The sequence below is a fragment of the Capra hircus genome, chromosome 8 (genome assembly GCF_001704415.2).
Source record: "Capra hircus breed San Clemente chromosome 8, ASM170441v1, whole genome shotgun sequence".
Classification (NCBI taxonomy): Eukaryota; Metazoa; Chordata; class Mammalia; order Artiodactyla; family Bovidae; genus Capra; species Capra hircus.
The window spans coordinates 90,918,887-90,940,529 of record NC_030815.1 but is presented as its reverse complement, the minus strand read 5'-3'; the positions used below and the strand labels follow the sequence as shown (position 1 = coordinate 90,940,529).

At 39.9% G+C, this 21,643-nt stretch overlaps 1 protein-coding gene across 4 annotated transcripts; it reads right to left on the bottom strand.

Annotated features, from left to right (window-relative positions):
- ZNF189 (zinc finger protein 189) lies at positions 9,870-21,606 on the bottom strand. 4 transcript variants are annotated; one of them, XM_005684247.2, is made up of 3 exons: positions 21,115-21,606; positions 20,315-20,441; positions 9,870-12,594 (listed from the first exon to the last, which is right to left on the bottom strand). In XM_005684247.2, the coding sequence occupies exons 1-3, from the start codon at positions 21,145-21,147 to the stop codon at positions 10,874-10,876; spliced, it is 1,881 nt and encodes a 626-aa protein (XP_005684304.1). In that variant the 5' UTR covers positions 21,148-21,606; the 3' UTR covers positions 9,870-10,873. The 4 variants fall into 4 exon arrangements, with proteins under 4 accessions (XP_005684304.1, XP_005684305.1, XP_017908026.1 ...); XM_005684248.3 differs by having other exon boundaries at positions 20,315-20,399; positions 21,115-21,515; XM_018052537.1 differs by lacking the exons at positions 20,315-20,441; positions 21,115-21,606 and adding an exon at positions 16,501-16,586.

Here is a 21,643-nt window from a genome sequence, read left to right as displayed (position 1 = left end):
CAAGCTAGATTTCAAGTGTGAGGGTATTTAGAAATGAAGGATATTCATAATGTGAAGCAAGCTACATTGTAAAATGATTCCAAACAACATAAGGAGTGTAATAAAGCAATCACTGTGATGCTGATGCTTGGAGCATTCCTCATCAGATGGCACAGGTTTGGTGACACAGTACTGCATCTTCCTCTGCACATTCAAGCACACCACGTAGTTTTGCAGAAAGGAATATTCACATAATTATGCTTATTGGCTTCTGATTTTCAGAATTAACCTATAAAAGCATTAAAGACAACCATAGTTACAAGAGAGAATTTAATTATAACTTTGGACAATGTAATAGTAATGATTTTGGTAAAAAAAAAAAGTAATGTTTTAGCTGAGAGGAGCTGAGAAATTCAAAGGGAAAAGACGTGGAGGAAAGCAAAGAAAACAGTAATTTACTTAATGGGGAGTTAGGCTACTACTTGAAATTGATGGATTAAGAAGTAGTGCTTGAAAAAAAAGTGCTTTGAGTCTATTAAAATACAAGGGAAATGGATTTAGTCATTAAAATATTCCTACCTATAACAAAAATATAGGAGAAAGTAAATTCTTTGTCTGGAAGACAAAGTTTTCTAAATATTACTTAGAGTGGATAAATTAGGAAGTAGAGGTATAAACATATGATTTAGAGGAATAAGACAGAATTAATTCAAAGGGACTTCTGTGGGAAAAGACTTGGGAATGGGACACAGGGAAGATGTTTACTTATGTGCTTCTACAACGTTTGAGTGTTTCTTTCCATGGGGCTGTATTACTTTTCTAAAAACAACTACTAATATATTCATATAAACAATTCAAACCTACTTAGAGGTTATTTAATCCAAGGCTCTCATTCTACAGATGATAAAACTGAATCTAGAGAAATTTAATTACTTGAGACAGTCATACATTTAGGGGTTTAGGGTAAAGCTGAGAGATTAGAATTTAGGTCTTTTTCTCCTATAATGGACACACGGTCAGGGAAGAAGATAAGGGCAGGGCAACAGGCTGTGTTCAGTACCTCTGCCACCAGCACTATTGATCTTTTAGATTTCTTTTTGCATTCATCTGCTCAATCATCAGCAAGTAGTTGATGTGCTAAACTGTCCTAAATGCTGGTAACACTTGATGTGACGAAGCTTTCCTGCCAGAAATTTTTTATCTAGAGCTTATTCAGCTTCCCTAGTGGCTCAGGCAGTAAAGAATCTGCTTGCAATGCAGGAGACATGGGTTTGATCCTGGTGTTGGAAAGATCCACTGGAGAAGGAAATCACTACCCACTCCAGTGTTCTTGCCAGGACAGAGGAGCCTGGCAGGCTACAGTCCATGGGACTGCAAAGAGTCAGACATGACTGAGAGACTAACATTTTCATTTATTCAGCGTCACTGACCCTAAGTTGTAAAGAAACCTCTCAGATTCTCATTTATGGTTGGGTAGAAATTTATAGTCAAGGTTGAGCTATTTATATCTTTTGGTCAAGGCTGAATTACATTACACTGTGGGTGAGGATTTATATAATGAATTTTCCCTGGCTATCTGATGTATTTTCCTGACTGCAGTTATCTTTGAAATCTCAACCCCAGTAATTTCCTTCACTCACAGTAATATGAAGACAAATGTTACAAACTTCAGTTCCTATTAACTGTGTGGTCACTGAGTGAAAGTATTAGTTGTGTCCTAGTTTTTGGTACACTGTCAGATTTATTCTAGGAGTTACTGAAAGTCTACTAAAAATAAAACCTGGTACCAGGCACTGAAAGTAAGTAAGAAAAGTTTCAGCTTTAGAGTAGCTATGATATTTGCATACCAAGCAATTAAATTTGAGTAGCTAAGCCAGAAACACAAATGCCACTGACTGTGGGTTGGGAAGTGGGGAGGAGAGTGTATCAATATGGCTGGGTGCAGAAAGGGAGGAGGCGACATTTAGTTTGGACATCACAGGATGGCAAAAGCAAAGGAACTCTTAGAAAAGGAACTGCCTTTGTATGAGGAAACATTTGAATAATTCACTGGGAGGAGATGGGACTTCGAAGGCATAAGTAGCAAAAGCTCAGGCCACAAAATAATTACTGAATGCTGGAAGGAATAATAAAAAGGAATTTGGTTTTGCTACGAAAAGGAAGAGGGAGAGAAGTGAGGGAAGAGGCTGGGAAATGAGAGTCGGGAAAGAGAAGGCAGGGAAAGGCTAGGGCAATGTGGAATTGTGGGGATGTCTAAAAGACTTCTGAGAAGGAGAGAAATACCAACCAATCTAAACCTATTTGTCTTCTTGAGAGCAAGGGCTGAGTTTCACATATGAGTCCACATCATCCTTCACGAAACCAAGATGCTGAGATGATTCATAATGTGAATTGATTTAGCAGAAGCCAACTGTAACAATGAGAATATATGCTTCTAGAAACTTGCAGAAATCTTGAAGCAGGCTCTGGGCAAATCAGGAATGGGACTTCTAGACCATATGATCTAGCTGTGCTGGGGTAAGAGTCTTCAGCTGACACTGACATTTCATTCACAGCAACAATGGAGGAAAGTGGCATCCAGTGTGCTAGGGAATTCTTCAAGGTCACATAACCTGTAGTGAGACTTAGGCTGGTATGATCTGCAAAGTCCTATGGGAAGGCAATACTCATAGGGAAGCACCGGTTCTGGAGTCTGACAGTCTAGGTTCCAATGCTGGCTCTGCTGCTTCCTAGTCATGTGACCTTGGACACCTTATACAACCTTTCTGTGGTCAGTTTCTTCCTCTCCAAAATAATAGTATCACGAATTATTGAGAGATTAAATGAGTCAATACATCTCAGTGACACATTCAGAATCTCTTATCCACAACTCGGAAATCCAAAAAGCTTTAAAAACCAAAAGTTTTCTCAAAAGTTTACAGTAAATTATTTGGTGGCAAACCCTAACTCAAGAATGTGATCTTGATTCCACTTGACGGGAAGCAGAGATGTGTCTGATGATAGGAGCTGACTCAGACCCTGTAGAGGGGATGATGCAATACATAGCATAAACATATATTTGCTCTCTAAAATATAAAAAATTTGATTTGTGAAACATATATGTTCTCAGAGCTCTCAGATAAAGAATTGTGAAGCTGTTTTTTAGAACAATGTCTGCTATACTTCTAGAATAACAGATAAACTTTCCATGCTCTAGAGTCCCAAGGCTCATGTAATGCTACGAATCCTCTAAGCATATTTTTTACAGAAGATAAATTAAGAGACAGGAGTAACATCAAAGCTCAACAGTCAGTTACAGCTCTATTTTCTTCACTCGAATATGGTTTTCTGGTTGTAACACACTCTGTCCTAAGGCTCCTGAAATAGTCTAACACTCAGAACTGGGTGCCACTATATGTAGACATATATAAAATCAGTCAGCAAGTATTCATTTAGCACTGCTGTATGCTTGGTGCTGAAAATAATACTATATTGTCCTTGTATGCTTACCATTGAGATGAGGAAGGCAAGGATACAGTTAGGAAACAAAATGGTATACAATAATGTGCTAAATTACGCTGGTATAGGTGAGGTGCTAAAATCAAAAGAGGCGGTATGAATTGCAGACAGTTTATTGCTTGTTGTATGATCTTTGGATCTTGAGTCTCAGTTTTCCCATCTGTAAAAATAGGTTTGCTGTTAGATTAGCAATATTTTTTGTAAAGTGCCAGATATGTAAGTCATGAATAAATATTTTATTTTTTCTCTGTCAGTTGGCTCTTAAAAGAATGGTAAAGGCAGTTGAGTGGAAGTGAAGATGAATTGACCATGTCCTGATTAGAGTACAGATTGTATATTTTGAGGAAGTTGTGGGAAATTGGATTAAAATGGTGAGAAATTAGATTAAAATGGTGAGGCCAAGCAGAATGGCACAGTGGGGTGGGAGAGCAGACTGGGCAGGGATATTAGGAAAAGTTTTGCCTTAAAGTAATGAGAAATGGGGACCTTTGAGTAATCTTTGATCAGGGAATAACATAATAGAAGAGTATTGCTGAAAATTCATTTTTATACTGTAGAATATTGGGAGGAAACTGGGAGCCAGCTAAGTGGGCATAATAGCAAATCAACATAGAGCCACTTCTGGGTGGCAGAAGTCAGTGAGTGGATGTGACATCTTTATTTTGATTTTAAAATATTTATTATTTTCATTTATTTGGCTGCGCCGGCTATTTGGTTGCAGCACTCAGGATCTTTGCTGCAGTATGCAGGATCTTGAGTTGCAGAACGTGGGATCTAATTCCCTGAGCAGGGATAGAACTTAGGCCACCTGCATTGGGAGCATGGAGTCTTAGCCACTGGATCTCCATAGAAGTCCCTAACATGACATCTTTAGGTTGGGAAAAACAACCCCAGACTCTCCTTATGTAGCATAGCTATTTACCATCCTAATAAATCTGTTTTACTGGAACTTGAAAGGCAAGCACTGGGACAAATGAAAATTCAAAATTCTTTTACATCTAATTCTCAAAAAGAGGCTGATGGGCGTGCATAGACTTAGCCCTCTGAGTATGGTGGCACAGTGAAATATAGAGCATCTTCTAAGCACATAACTAATTCTTCCGGTAGTTCACAGCAACCAGCGGTATGCTGCAGTCCGAGGCCTCAGGTGTGCCCTCTTCAGATGTCCAAGGTCAAGGCATCGTTGTGCAGTCACATCCAGAGTTTCCTTGTCCTGCCCTGGTTTTCCCAGGGGGAATTTACAGGTGAGAGTGCAGTGGATCCATGTGGGCTACAGTCCATGGGGTCATAAAGAGTTGGACATGACTGAGCAACTAACACATTGTTATAGAGAAAGCTTTGGTGGTTGTGGTTTAGTTGCTCAGTCGTGTCCGACTCTTGAGACCCCATGGACTACAGCCTGCCAGGCTTCTCTGTCCATGGGATTCTCCAGGCAAGAATACTGGAGTGGGTTGCCATTTTCTTCTCAACTCACCCCTACCAATACCCAAGGCCACAAAACATTTTGAAGGAAGTAGAGAAGGAAGATGAAGCATAAAAATTACAAATGAGGAACAGTAACTTCAAAAAATGATTGGAATATCTTTTTTTAAATTGAAATTTACTCTGCAAGCAAATATCATACTCAACTGGGTATGCTGGGTATGCCCCTAGATTTGCTGCTATCTTCCTTTAGGATGACAGATGAAAATGAAAGGCCTCACTCATCAAAATTACAAAGAAATGGAGTATTACAGTAGTTAGCTTCCTTTTTTATTTTCTTTTTGCCACCAAAGACTCCTTTCACCTACTCTATTAATGTATTTGGCCACACTGCATGTCTTGTGGGATCTCAATTTCCCAACCAGGAATTGAATCCAGGCCCATAGCAGTGAAAGGGCCAAGTCCTAACCATTCGACCACCAGGGAATTCTCTCACCTGCTCATTTTAAACTGTTATCTACCATGATGAAAATGTTATATTTCAATTCTGGTGGACTAACAAATATTGGAGAAACATATGTCTGTGAAGGTGTTTCTGAGAGTTGCATATTAAGTCTGTAGACTGAGTGAAGATGATTGCCTTCAATAATGCTGAGTGCATTACCCAATTTGTTGAGGGTCTGAATCAAGCAAAAAGGTGAAGGAGGGCAAATTTGTTCTCTGCCCAAGTTGGGCATCCCTCTTCTCTCTTTGGACATCAGTGTTTCTGGTTCTTAGGCTTCTTTGGATTCAGACTGAATTACACCATTGGCTTTCATAGTTCTCCAACATATGGAGAGCATGCCATGGGACATCATATATTCTAATCACATGTGCTGTGCTATGCACAGTTGCTAAATCATGTCTGATCCTTTGCATCTGCGTGGACTGTAGCCTGCAAGGTTCCTCTGTCAATGGGATTTTCCAAACAAGAATACTGGAGTGGGTTGCCATTTCCTACTCCAGGGGATCTTCCCGACTCAGGGATTGAAGCTGCGTATCTTGCATCTCCTGCATTGGCAGGCAGATTCTTTACCACTGTACCACCTGGGAGCCCAATTCCTATAATCTATCATTCTGTTGTTTAGTTGCTCAGTTGTATCTGACTCTCTGCAACCCCATGAACTGTAGCCCGCCAGGCTCCTTTCTCCATGGACTTTCCCAGGCAAGACTACTGAAGTGGGTTGCCATTTCCTTCTCCAGGGGATCTTCCTGACCCAGCGTTTGAACCTGCATCTCCACACCTCCTGCATTGCAGAGAGATTCTTTACTGCTGAGTCACTACGGAAGCTCCTATCTATCTAACCTATTGGTTTATTGGTTCTTTTTCTCTGGAGAACCCCAAAACATCTAATATTTTGCTTCATCTGCTTTAACCCTAATTTTCTTTCTGACTGTTCCATATGTTAATTCCCACAAGGAATCTGAATACTGCCATAAAAGCCAATGCAGGAGACACAAGAGATGTGGGTTCAGTCCCGGGGTTGGGAAGAGTCCCTGGAGTAGGAAATGGCAACCTGCTCCAGTATCCTAGCCTGGAAAACTCCATGGACAGAGGAGCCTGGAGGACTAGAGTCCATGGGGTTGCAGAATTGGACAAGACTGAGAGACTGAGCACACACATTAAAAGTTCAGCCTTTTCCTTCAGCTGGGCCCTAAATAAAACCCCAAAAGCCCTCCCCAAGTTTTTGATTGGTTCTTTCCCATTGTCCCTAATGGCTACTCAAAACTATCACTATTGACAAGGTTCCCAACTCTACTGCTCATGGTAGTCACCCCTCTTCCTTTCCTCTCATGAATTTGACTATTTTTGGAAAATGGGTCATCTCAAGTGTATTCCATTGCTTTCTCTTCCCTCAAAGTGAAAGTTGCTCAGTGGAGTCCAACTCTTTGAACCCCATGGACTATATACAGTCCATGAAATTCTCCAGGCCAGAATACTGGAGAGGGTAGCCATTCCCTTCTCTAGATCTTCCCAACCCAGGGATTGAACCCAGGTCTCCGGCATTGCAGGTAGATTATCAGCTGAGCCACCAGAGAAGCCCTCTCTTCCCTCAGCCAGACACTAAATCTGTACTCTTTACTTTTCTCCCAATTGGGAGGAAAAAAGCTGTCATAATAAGTCCTCCCATTAGGGCTAAAATTCATCTTTGCTTATCTAATAATTCAATTTTCAGCTGCTCTCCCTTATCTTCAGTTTCTCCCTCAACTGGTTATCTATTCAGAATGGGAAAATACTCAAGTTTTTCTCTTTAAAAATTTTCCCTTCTTTTTATTCCCTTTTACAGACCAGTAAAATTAAGAATCGGAGAAGGCAATGGCACCCCACTCCAGTACTCTTGCCTGGAAAATCCCATGGACAGAGGAGCCTGGTGGGCTGCAGTCCATGGGGTCCCTGAGAGTTGGACATGACTGAGCGACTTCACTTTCACTTTTCACTTTCATGCATTGGAGAAGGAAATGGCAACCCACTCCAGTGTTCTTGCCTGGAGAATCCCAGGGACGGGGAAGCCTGGTGGGCTGCCGTCTATGGGGTCGCAGAGTCAGACACGACTGAAGCGACTTAGCAGTAGCAGCAGCAAAATTAAGAATAATCAAAAAGGGTTGTCATGCTTTTAGAACTAAAGACATACAATCACAGACCAAAATTACTATTATTTCATGAAAGGACTTTTTTATTTCTAAGCAGGGCATTATTTCAGAATAAGGTTAAGATCTCGAATCAATTTAGCTTTTTTACAAAGACATTATATTGTCCTTGTTTTACCATTTGAATGTAGACGTTACCTTTTCACCATGAATTTACAGTATTTGAGAACTGATGTACTCCTCAGACATATTTAAGCCCCTTAAAACTGGCTCTTCTCTATTTCAGGAGCTGTTCTTACAGAACTCATTAACGACTTTCTAATTATCCAATCTAAAGGACACCCTTCAACCCTATTTGACATCTCTGCAGCACTCTTCCAGGTCACTTCCCTGTACCAATTATCACTATGTACTGGGTTTCCCAGGTGGTGCTAGTGGTCAAGAACCCACCTGCCAATGCAGAAGATATGAGATGTGGGTTTTATCCTGGGATTGGGGATTTCCTGGAGGAGGGTGTAGCAACCCACTCCAGTATTCTTGCTTGGAAAATTCCACTGACAGAGGAGCCTGGCAGGCTATGGTCCATAGGGTTACAGAGCTGGACACGACTGAAGTGACTAAGCATGCACACACTGGGTTTTCCACACTTCTGGCTGTTTCTCAGTCTCCTTTGAATCTTTCCCAGTCACTCAACAAGGCTGGCCCTCAGGATTCTGCTCTGGATTTATTTTCTCCTTAAATCTTAATTCATTTCTGTGTCTAAGCACTGGTGAATTCCTAAATCAAATTCTAATCCAGATCTTCCCTATGCACCGTATCTACATCTCCAATTATCTTTAGACATCTCTCACAGACCAAACATTACATGCTCAAAAACTTGAGTAATTAATCTCCTCATTCCACACTAGGTGCACCTTCTTCCTCCTCCACCCTCAGGATTGAGTACCAACCAGCCAAACCCACTCTGAATCTTTTCTCTTCTTCAGCCTTTCTCATCCAACTAGCAATCAAGTTTTACTCTGCATTTTTCAAGTTCATAACCTTCTTTCATCTGGCCTTAAAGGCACCACAACCTCTCAACAGTACTACTCTTAAGAGACTCTTTGAAGTTAACATGGAAACGACAGGCCCTTGAACCCTTCCTTTGTGCAATTTTCTGAGGTTAAGATCCCCAGATCTAAGAAAGGTCAAGAACCAGTTTTTTCTGGCCTATTCATTTCCACATCACCTCGAGTTAAAATGAAGGCACCACAAGATGTGTGTATATTTGGAAAGGTACACAAGAATCTGGGGTACCTGTAATATTTCTTAAGTGGAATACCAGTTATTTGGGGGTTTACTTGTGAAAACTGAACTGTATTCTTAAAATGTGTCCTTACTCAACATATCATAAATAGAAGAAAAACATTACCATGGGATTTTAGGCAGAAATCAAGTCCTGTCTCTTAAGCATGATGCTTGTTTATGGGCAGTCTTGCCTCTTGTCACATTCCTATCACGAGTTCACTCTGTAGCTACCAGATCTTCTCACAACCCTGTTTTCAGACAGTATTCATCTTTTCTAGTACTCGATTGTCTCATCTTAGGCGTCATTTCTTCCTGAAAGATTCAACTTTCTCCTTCCCGGTCTTCTACGAACTTCATATCCCTCTCTAAACCCCCCTGCCTATTTCTATCATTTTCTTGGAAAAAAGTAGTGTATACTGCAGTGGACTTGCTTAAAAACAAAAACTAAAACCTTCCTGGCTATGCTTTTTTGTAACCAATGAACTGAACACATAAGAACCATTTCATTGTTACTGGAATTTGGAGCTAAGATGCAAGATTCACATTCAAGTATGTTAAAAATTATGTACTTTTAGTGGGAACACCTTGAACCATGGCCCCAAATTACAGTGAAGTCAACGGCCAGAACTTCTGCTCAGCTAGATAACCATACATGAAACAATGCAACTTCAGCAAAAAGCAGAGAAAATGTTTAGTGTGCATGCCGCAAAACTACACTTTGCATTAGGTTTTCAAAACAGAGAACAGGTCTAAGAGCCCCATTATTAGTTGTGAACCTGGGCTGGGGAACGACTGGTGCAGAAAAAGTAGAATGTCTAGGTTATAGGAGAAAGTGAGGTCTTTTGCTTAAACTATTAAGAAATCTAGAATAAGAGCGTGCTGGTGATTTGGAATTAAGAATGAAAGACTTAACCTCAATTGAACTATCCCAGGAAAAGTAACTAGTCAGAAGTAGAACAAATGAGAGCAATTTAAATTCTTGATTCTAATTTTTAAATGCAGTAATGCACTTGACAGGATAGATTTTACAATGGAGTAATAAATAAACTCTTACACAAAGCAAAAAACAAATCATATTTAATGACTAGAACAAATGAATTATAGGTTTATAATAACCATTAACTAAGGGAAGCCCTAGAACCAGAAATAAAGATTGCATGCAAAGTCTGGTTACCATAAAAACCAAAGCATACCAAAATATCTGTTTCCTAGCATAGACTCCAGGTCTTTTTATTTCCAACTCTCAGTAATCAAAATATTTACACTTTCACATGCTACTGGTAGTAGAGGAATAAGATTTAGTCTGTCTAGGACTACAAATATCTTTCACAGAATGGAGCACACAAAAAGAACAGTGTCTTCCTCTACCTTTTTGGGCCCATCTTAGAGGAAAAAAAGGCACTCCCAAAGGTTCCTTGGTAACACCTTTGCTAGGTTTGTTACATAATCTTTACATGTAAAATTAATGGTCCACTCATTTCACAGATCTGGGAACCACATGGCATTGGAACTGCCTTTAACCCACATGCCAAACCAGCTTTAACAAGGACAACAGCTTTGGATGTCAGTTCTTAAAAAAAAATGGGGGCTTTGTTTTCTTGAAAACATAATCATATGTTTAACTACTGAACTTTGGCATACACAGCCAAACACATTGTGGAACTGAAAGAACCACCATATATTTCGGTGCCAGAGGACTGAGTTTTCTAACATCAACTGCTTCCAACTCCCCTAGGCATATGCAACTTTGTTCTTCTCCCTTTTATTAATTATAATTAAGTGCTATGAACTTGGGTTTAACCTCTCCACTGAGAGATGCTGAAAAAAAAAAAAAAAAAAGATGCTTAAATTACTGAGTCTTTCTCTGATCAAAATGAATAATGAAGTCTTCAACTGCATGTGGGCAGCTGCCTATTATTCACAGAATCTTTAGAAACCATGTGCCTGAGGCCAAACAGAATCTGCTTTGATCACTAAGTGTGACTCACACTGAGCCATACTGAAACTGCACTTGGGTACCTGATCTCAAGTCAAACTGAACTTAAGTATTTCTCCACATTTACTGCATCCATGTAGCATGCAATTTTTGATGCTGAATAAGAGAAATGCGGCAATTGAAGGCTTCACCACAAGCATCACATTCATGGGTTTCCTGAATTTTCACCTCTGCATGGATCTTCTGATGGTTGACAAGGCTGCGCTGCTGACTAAAACTTTTGTCGCACTTCTCACACTTATAAGGTTTTTCTCCTGTATGTATTCTCTGATGCTGAATCAGGCCGGAGTTCCGGCTAAAGGCCTTCCCACATTCATCACATTTATGGGGTTTATTACCTGTGTGAACACCCTGATGTCGAATAAGATTACAAAGTTGACTAAAACTTTTGCCACACTGTCTGCAAAGATAGGGTCTCTCTCCAGTGTGGATTCTCTGGTGTTCAATAAGAAATGAGCTCCGACTGAAGCTTTTCCCACATACAGTACATAGGTAGGGTTTTTCACCAGTGTGGATTCTTTGATGTTGCACAAGATGAGCACTGACACTGAAAGTTTTCCCACATTCATCACATTTATAAGATTTTTCCTTAGGGTAGACTTCCTGTTGTATAACAAGACCACCATTTGGGTCAAAACTTTCCTTGGTTTCATTGTATGAATAAGTCTTCTCTCTGGTGTGGATTCTCTGGTGCTGAATAAGACCTGAGCTTCTACTAAAGGCTTTTCCACATTCCTCACATTTATGGGGTTTGTCCCCTGTGTGAATTCTCTGATGACGAGTAAGGTTGCAAAGTTGACTGAAGCTTTTCCCACACTCTTTGCACTGATAAGGTCTTTCACCTGTATGGATCCTCTGATGTTCAATAAGGAATGAGCTCCGACTGAAGCTTTTTCCACATTCAATACAAAGAAAAGGTTTCTCACCAGTGTGGATTTTTTGGTGTTGTATAAGATATGTACTTAATCTAAAGGCCTTCCCACATTCACCACATTTATGAGGTCTTTCCCCAGTGTGAATTCTCTGATGTTCAACAAGTAAAGAATTTCTACTAAAGCTTTTCTTACATTTGGTACAGTGATAGGGTTTCTCACCAGTGTGTGTTCTCTGATGTTCAATCAGGTGTGACTTCCAACTGAAGGCTTTCCCACAGTCACCACATTTATGGGGTTTCTCACCTGTGTGAATCCTTTGATGTTTAACAAGGCTTCTTCGCTGGCTGAAGCTCTGTTTACAGTGATTACACTGATAGGGTCTCTCTCCAGTGTGGATTCTCTGATGTCTAATAAGGGTTGAGCTCACACTAAAGGTTTTTCCGCAGTAATTACACTCATAGGGCCTTTCCCCGGTGTGAATTCTCTGATGTTCAATAACAAATGAACTGCGACTAAAACTTTTCCCACATTCATTACATTGGAAAGGTTTCTCTCCAGTATGGACCCTTTGATGTTGAATGAAATGAGCCTTACGGACAAAACCCTTTCCACATTCTTCACATTTATGACATTTCTCTTCTGAATTTGGTCTCTTACGGATAATGTTAGTGTTTCCTCTGAACATTCTTTGTTCCTGGGTCAAAGATTCCCTTGGTATTTCCCATAAGAAGATTCCTCTTTGTTTATCTAACCTACCAACAAGTTCAAAGGTTTCTCTATGCATGGGATCCTGGTCAATTTCACTTTTGATTCTTGTAACTATTATACCCTGTGGTTCCATTTCTTCCTCAATTTCCTCAATTTCTTGTTTCACAGTTGGTTCCTCATCCTTATCTCTGTTCAAAACATCTGGAATAAATGGAAAACAGAAATGTCAGCTTAGTTCTTTGCCAGCAAGGAGAAACTGTCATAAAAATAAGATAATTAAAATAATCTACTATGTGCATAAAATGTAGTTCACTATATCACAGCACCCTTGTGATGATTACATTAGTTCAAATACATAAAGCATTTAAAACTACCTGGCAAACAGTACAAGCTATATAAATATTATTATTAGTTTTCTGATAAAATGAAATGTTTTCCTTAAAGAAAGGGTAACAAAGAAGTAAAATAAGTCACAGTAGGATAAACTAGCTATCAGAAAAGAAAGGACAACATGGAAAAAAACAGTAGGTTCAGAAAAACTTAGGATGAAGTAGCATTATTGTAATGTGAATAAGCCAAATAACTGACAGAAAAGAACACATAAAATGATGCTGAGAAGGAAACAGACAAAAACCAGAGGAAACAACAATTCATTCATTAATAAGAATTTATTGCAAATAAAAGCATTCCCGGCATTGTATTAACAAAATGAATGAGAATTTAGAGATAAGGCAAGAAGCCTCTTAACAAGTGGAATGGATGATAAGTACAAATAGGGAAAGAGTAGAATATGACAAATAAAATACTAAGTAAAACAGTTCCTATACGGAGATAAATGGCTTTAAAAAACTGAGTTGAAGTGATATGGATTCTATTATATAGAAAAACAGGAAAAAAAGAACATGTTTAGAGCTAATGGAAGAAACTAGGAAAAAGAATAGTCTGTGGTAGTTTATGACTTCACCTACCACAGATACCACATTCTTCACGTATAGATGAGTCTCGTTCCTCTAAAGATATAAGACCCACATTGGAACTATCCATTTCCAACTGGGAGTCTGCATGACATCCGAGAAATGATAATCTTGCATGCATTGGAAGAAAGATAACATAATGGTCTATAATAAAACAGAGTAGCATATGGGACATTTAAGTCTGCCTCTGACTTCTTTTCTGATTTTCTATCTCTTGCTGTCTGGTGGATAACTTCATGAGAAGATTCAATCACCACTAAATTCTTATTTGACCCTAACAATTTCTCCTTTTTTTATACCTCCTTTTTTCTTTCAATTTTATAATCTTCTAACTGTGGAGTCATCTTTGAATTTTCTTTTCACTTACTTCAAACCAGTCATTATTTTATTCCAAAAAAACTCCTCTTCTGTTATTGTCCTAAGAAACTTTATTTTTATTTAAGGCTACTTACAGTACTCTCTCTCAAATTCATTTTCAGTAGAGTGTTTTCTCTCACGCAAAGAAAAAGGATGAGAACTGCCTCACCAATCTGCCTCCTACCTAAAATTACCTGCACTGCTACATGAAGATATATCCCATTCTTATCCAAGGCTAAATCATCTACTCTCTCTCTCGATCCCACTTGCCTCTGGGCACTTGTTCAATTATTACCATTTCTTCCTCTTTCTTCAATCTGTATTCTCCATAGAATTCTACATACACCTTCTTCAGTTCAGTTCAGTTCAGTCGCTCAGTCGTGTACACCTTCTTACCAACATACAAAATATATCCAACTTTATCTTGAACCTGAAATCCTTTTCTAGATGAAATCCAAGCTTTGAAAAAAAACTCAACACTGTACCTCTCCATTTTCTAACTATGTTTTCCACACTCTTCCCATTCAATCTACTTGATAATCTACTATAAAATCTGGTTTCTGTTTCTAGTATCTAGAGGAACTTCTCATTAAATCACCAATGACTTTCAAGTAATAAATGCAACGGACATTTATTAGTCCTTATTTTACTTGCAGCATGTGATATTCTTGACTACTCCCATTCCTTTACACTGTTTTTGGTTTCTATGCTATTGTATTCTAGTTCTCTTCGTACTTCTTATTTGGCCTTTTCTAATACATTTCTCTCATGAATTTCTCTTCTCCTCAATTGTTTAAGGATATTACTATACATGTTTATATCCTCATCATGCTGTATCTACACACATTCTCTGAATGTTGCCACTAAGCTGTCTCAAAAAGGTCTCACAAATAACACGACCATCATCACTTGTTGTCATGTCCATCTCCACCTTTAATCATGTTCCCTTCAGAAGCATTAACTGTCCATCACAGCAGGAAATCATTCTAGATTTCTGCTTTTTTCTTACTATTAATCAATCACCAAAATCAATGATTCTACTCTTTAGCATTTGCCCTCTCTGTTTTCCATAGATTACCGCAAAAGCCAACTAATGATCTTTGGCTCTGGTCTTTAGGCTGTATCTACTTCATTGAATCCAGAAAGATTTTCATGAAATGGAATTCTAATCATGTAACTACCTACAGAACCTATTATCTCTAAAATCAAACCAAATCTCTCTACATTATGATATTCAGTACTTCTTGAGGTCTCTAAGCTTCAACTCACTCTCCTTCCCATGCTCTCACACTTTAAGTGTGTAAATTGCTTATGCTTTAGTCATTTATGGTATTTCTTTGCATATCTCATTTATGAACTATCCACTGGCATTGTTTACTTGAGAATCTCTTGGTTTAAGATTCAATGCAATGCAATAGTTCCTCTATAAAGCTCCTTCACTTAATCCACTGGATGATTCAAGTGTTCTGTTTTTCATGACCATCCCTTGTCTATAACTGCATTATAGCTATTATTACACTGTACTTCAGTTTGTATTTTCCATTGGATTACAAGTTCTTTCTGAGACTTTGTGTTAAAGTCTCTTCATAACATTTACTCAGTGGAAATTTTTCCAGGGTTTTACTCAAAGCAGTAGTACAAAATTACGTTATTTGCAGATGGTATGACTGCCTCCCCTTCATGGATCGCACCTATGTCGTGGCAAAGGGGTTTGCATAACTCAATGCAGCTGGAGCTATGCCGTGCAGTGCCACCCAAGACAGACAAGTCATAGTGGAGAATTCTGAGAAAATGGGTGGCAGAGGATGAAATGGTTAGATGACATCACCAACTCAATGGACATGAATCTGAGCAAATTCTGGGAGACGGTGAAGGACAGGGAAGCCTGGCATGTTGCAGTCCACAGGGTTGCAGAGTCAGACACAACTTAGCAACTAAACAACAATGACCACCTACCCAAAATTCCCAGAAGAATTAAATGAAATATAATAGCTATGAAAGGACTAAGATATAAAACAAATACTGGTTCTTACCAAGAATAGCTAGTTAATAAATATTATAGGAAAAGAAATATGCTCTTCATATTAAAAACCATAAGGCCTAGGAATATATCTAACAAGAAATGCAAGATCCATAAAAGAATCCATACAATTTTTCTGAGGAACATAAGACAGTTAACTAGAATCAACCAATTGCCAAAGACAGTCAATATTATAAAGCTCTTACTTCTTCCCAAACCAACTAACAACTTAACTATTCAAACCAAAATCGCATGAACCAATTAAAAAACCCCAATGAATCTAAATTTCAACTGGAAGAATGCAGAAAACGAGTTAAGTACAACTGACCCTTGGACAACATGAAGGTTAGGGGCACTGATCCTCCACTCTGTTGAAGATGTACATATAACTTTGAAGTTGGCCCCCTGTATCAATGGTTTTGCACCTACAGATTCAGTCAGTTGCAGACAGTATAGTACTGTAGTACGTATTTAGTGAAAAAAATCACAAACAAGTAGACTCTCACATTTCAAACCCATATTGTTCAAGGGTCAACTGTATAACCTGAAAGAGAATGTAAGAGTGACTTTATCTTACTAGAAGTGAAATATAATATATGGCTAAAGTAAATAAAACACAGAGGCACTGGCATGAAAACAAATAGGTCAAATAGAGAGACATGTAAAACAAGTGAATCTAGGCTTCCAAACAGAGCAGCCTGGAAATGACTAGCCATTAGACCTGGGCTTGGTAGCTATAACCACCTTCTGAGGTACCTGCCATGCTTGTACTGTATGTTCCCATCCTCTGGTCAAAGCTAATTTTTCTAGAGTAAACAGGTGCCTCAAAGTGCAGTTCTCTCAGTTTTCTAGGAAAAAAAAAACAAAACAAAACAATGAGAGAATGGGGAAGGACTTGCATTTTTAGGCCAACCACAATGCTTTATAATTATTTATTGAATGAATGAGCAGTTGAATAAATATTTGGAAAGAGACTAAGGTCCAATCTGGCTCTAGCAGTCTGGAGGGAAGTTATCAAAACTGAAGAAGTCTATTTTAATTGAAAGAACTGAAAGGTCAAGAACTGAGAGATCAAACTGTCATCAATGTAGTTATTGCAGGTTTTAAAGAAAAATCAGCATGGAAGAGGCAAAATTACAAAGCTAGATGAGTTGTGTTAAGTAGAGTAACAGGATGAAATGCCAGAAAACACTACACTGGAATAGTTGAGTAACCGTAATCTCTCATTAACGGAGCACAAATCAAGGGGGTGGATACAGAATTTATACAGGAAGATGAAAAGATTGTGGAGGAAGAAATAATAACTCATGAAAAGCTGTATTTCAGCTACAATAAAGAGAGCCTGAACGCAGGAGATCACAGATGGGCTCACTGCTATTTTACAGTACTAGGCACAGGCAAGGCTGGGCATTCACCTGATATTATCAACCAGGACACTATATGGGTGGAAAAAGCTGTCAATGACTCAGAGATACCATAGCATAATGGAAAAAAAACCTAGCATCTGATATGGCTGGAGACTGAAGTTGTATCCTGAAAACAACAGATGAGGCTAGAAAGCTACATGGGAGCTATATAAGGTGGTTCCAGTATGCAGGACAAGAAATTAAGATTTTTTTAAAAAAATCCTTTAAGGTGTCAGAAATCACAGAAGTTGTAAGCAGTTAACTAACACAAAATCACTTTGGTAGCAATAAAGAGAATATATTAGAAGAAAGGGAGACCGGAGGCAAGGAGCTAGATTACAAGCTAGTGCAATAATCTTGCCAAAAGATACTGAGTCTTAAGTATACTCACTCAGTCACCCAAATATTTAAGAAGCATATAATATATGCCTGGCTCTGTGCTAAGTGCTGGAGAAATCAAATGAAAGAATACAGTTACTATCCTCTTGAAGATCAGTCTCCCTAGAGAAATAACATGATTATGGTACACTATAATAATTCAACAATGGAAGTGTATAAAAGACAGCACAGAGAATGGAGTACTGAATTCTGAAGAGGAGGCCCTTATATCTTGGTAGATAACTTGAGATCTGCCAGATGTGAGTTACTTATGTGGTCTTCAAAAGGAGATGACTAAGAAGTTGGAGTTCAACAGAGAAGATAATGACAATGATTATGAAGGTAACAACTGACATTTATACATTGTACTTAATATGTGTTTGTCAGTGTCCTAAATGCTTTACATGTATTAACTGAGTTAATGCTCACAATAATCCTAAGATTTGTATTATTACTATTTCCATTTTTATATAAAAAAAGAAAACAGGTACAGAAAGGTTAAGTAATTCACCCATGGTCACAAGTCTTGTAAGTAGTGGAATTGGGATTTTTATTTAGGCAGTTAGGCTCCATATTTTCTCTCTACTTAAGTAGAGATAAAGATTTGGAACTTATCATGACATACTTGATTACCTGAGTATAAATAAGATCTGTCAAGGTAGGTTTATAGACTGAGAGAAAGTCTGAGAATGCAAAGAAATAGAAGGAAGCAATAAAGAGTTTCAAATATCTATAAAGAAATGGATGTCCCAAAAGAATCTACTGTATTTGACAATTGGGTCATTACTGATGAATGTTAAACAACTGAAAGTAAGTGGCAGAGGTACAAAAAGAGGCTTAGAGATAATCGGAAGTAAAGAAGTAGAGAATACACATTAACTACTCTTACAAAAATCTGGCTGTGAAGCAAACAAGTAGGACATTACAGGAGCAGCAAGAAAGACTGTGGCTCAAAGGAGAGCTCTGGCGCCATGAACATACCTATCATCAAATTACATGGCGGGGAGTGGGGCAGGTGGCGGGGGGGCAGCGGAAAAAAGACTGATATGTTCTTGGAGAATGTGCAACCTTATGTGTGCAATGAGGGGTAGAAAACTTGAGAGTTCATGCGTGGTGGTCTCTATCTTCTCTGTGAAACAGAAGGTAAGGTCCACCACTGAGTGATGAACCCAAGGAAAACTCAAAAGTTTCTGAAACAGTCACTAAAAGAAACGGGTAGGAGCAAATCAATGATAAAAAAATTTGCTGAGATATAAAAAGTGGTTTTTATTAAAAAAAACACTGGGTTTTTATATCCAGAAGAAGGAAACCACCTGTATATATGCAGGGCATCAATTCTTTCAGTTACAGAACTTCTCTTGCTGTGTTCAGCAAATCAGGTAAGAGAAAAAGGCAGATTTTATAACCAGTACAGGACTTCCAGTGTGCAGAATGGGTAGCACATAATGACAAAGTGGCAAGAGAGCATGCTGGTCATCATTTTATATATAGGTCTATGGGTTAGCGGAGAAGGCAACGGCACCCCACTCCAGTACTCTTGCCTGGAAAATCCCATGGACGGAGGAGCCTGGTAGGCTGCAGTTCATGGGGTCGCTAGGAGTTGGATACAACTGAGCGACTTCACTTTCACTTTTCATTTTCATGCATTGGAGAGGGAAATGGCAACCCACTCCATTATTCTTGCCTGGAGAATCCCAGAAATGGGGGAGCCTGGTGGGCTACCATCTACGGAGTTGCACAGAGTCGGACACAACTGCAGCAACTTAGCAGCAGCAGCTATGGGTTAGATGAGAAGGTGAAGCAAGAGGGAACTAAGAGCCTGGGGGGAAAGAAGGAAGTCAAGGAACAGGAAAGATTAAGAATAAACAGGTTCAGTAGGAGAGGAGAAGAGGTAGACAGGTAGGAAGTTACAGTAAGCTCCACATGGGCAGAGATCATGTCTGTTTTGTCGACTTGTTTAGTTATAGTCAATAAACATCTACTGCTGAGAAAGAATAAGGTATTAGTCAAAATACAAGATACTGGGGTTTAAAATTTGCCTGTTATAACAAAACTGAGTGTGATCATTGATGTGAGGTGCTTAATAGGAATGGAAAAGCAGGGTCCTTGAAGATACACTGAGGCAGAAGTAATACTGCATGATGGATGGTGTGGGTTAACAAAGAGGAGATTCCAAAATGTGACAAAATCTATGAGTGAGACACCAACAACAAAAAAAATTGACAGATGATAGTGTAAAGAAATTAAGAGGGTAGAGCAAGATAGCTGAGACCTCAAAAGAGAAATTACGTTTGAAGATGGAAAATGAATGCTTTGCGAACAGTACTGAAAAGTCAGGAGAACAATTATTTTTCCCTTTCAGCCCTGAGACAAAGGATGGGGAAGGAAGAGGATGTGGGAGAATAAGCCGCCCCTGCCAGAGAAGTAGTGTCCTTGGGAAAGTGCCAGGTTTCAGTTAAGGCCAGGAGGGGTAGGGAACACCATGTGAAGAGAAACAGGGGCTCCAGAAGGCAGAGAGAAAAGGGGTGGGAGGAAAGCAGTGGGAGGATGAGCTAGGAGGGAAAGTACAGAGCAATATGGGAATGAGATTACGAGGATGGAAGCCAGAAAAGCTTGTATTTTGGTCACTGCAAGGACTGTAGGGATGAGAGCCATGGAAACAATTCATGGCTGAAAGGTCTGAATTGGAGCCTTGAAACAAAGCCATTTGGTATGGTACTAGTTCATGTGTTCTGCTTTCTTACAGTTTCTTAGCTATTCTGATCCAAGAAACAGCAGATTCTTACCCAGTGAGACCAGGTTTCCATAATTCTCCATCATGACATCTTTATACAGGCTTCTCTGAGCTGGATCCAGATAATCCCACTCCTCCTGGGTAAAAAACACAGCCACATCCTCAAATGTCAGCAAGCCCTGAAATAGTATGATTTCTGCAGTCAGTTTTGTTGTCTCAAGGACAATTCTACCGCTAAAAGTAGCAGAAACAACCACTTATCAGAACCGGGTAGGCTAGGAGGAACATGATAACGAAGAGTTACAAGTGAGGCTCAATTCTGGGACCCGACAAAATTCAGACACCTCAAATTAGAGGAAAACACAGCTGGATCTCTGTCCTCTGTAGTGAGGAGCTTAAGGATAAGGTTTACCCAGTATGCCCTAATATTTAATTTTAGTAAGCTGCACTAAGGCCTTCCCAAGTTTCCTGCACCTCATCGCCCCGTTCCAACTCAATTACGACCCTTTTCAACTCAATTATGTTAATTTTTCTAAGCGTCTACTTTGGGTCCAGGCATGGGGCAGGTGTAGAAGACACAAAGGAGGATGAAAAAAGCTAACCTCACCTGGAAGAACTCATAAATGAAAACGCTAGTTTGGAGCATTACTAATTTTCTTTAGATTTAGCAAGTCGCTCTTGAAAAAAGGAGCCACTGGGCAGTGTGATCGCGAAGGGCTCCCCAGTACATTAGGGGGTACTTCATTGCACCGCGCTGGCCTTAAAGACCCGAAAAGGGGGGCGGGGGCGGTGGCGCGGCCTAGCGAGCTAGGTAAAGGCGAGAGAACGGGGATACTCCGAGGGGCGACTTACCTTTGGCTGTGGCGGGGGACTCGGCGAGGCCATCTCCCAGACAGAAAATCAGGGCAGGAATCCCGGGTGGCCGCAAGAAAAGGAGGCTCTGGCAAGGCCTACCCGGCCACTGAATATTAGGCCCGAAGAAAGCGAGGCCTCTAGGCTGGATCTGGCCAGGTCTTGCCCCGAACGGTCACGACCCCAGCAGCCGGTCAGAAGCGCTACTTGGCCGCCCCCACCCCGCACCCCCTCCCCTGCCTGGCTGTGCAGCCTTCCAGGCCTCGCTAGAGCCTCCTCTCGGTCGCCAGTTCCTGCTGCTTTCAGCCAAAGAGCTCTGTGACCGCCCGCCCCCGGACCAGAAGGCGTCACCGGGAACCTTCCCGGGACGCCCCTCAACTACAACTCCCGTCATGCTCTGAGAGCGCGCTGGGGTCCAGCCTGCCACGGCCATTGCGACCGAACTACGCTTCCCGGAGTGCAAAAGGCGAGGGGGCCTGGGTTAGTCTCAACCGGAAAAGGACACTTGCCACTAAGCTTACATTTTATT

What these genes read in the sequence shown, in the direction of transcription:
- ZNF189 (XM_005684247.2), bottom strand. Translation starts at nt 21,147, where the DNA reads ATGGCCTCGCCGAGTCCCCCGCCACAGCCAAAG. An exon ending in GTCCCCCGCCACAGCCAAAG is followed by an intron (nt 20,442 to 21,114) that starts GTAAGTCGCCCC and finishes ATACTATTTCAG; the next exon opens with GGCTTGCTGACATTTGAGGA. An exon ending in TGGAAACCTGGTCTCACTGG is followed by an intron (nt 12,595 to 20,314) that starts GTAAGAATCTGC and finishes CATTTATTCCAG; the next exon opens with ATGTTTTGAACAGAGATAAG.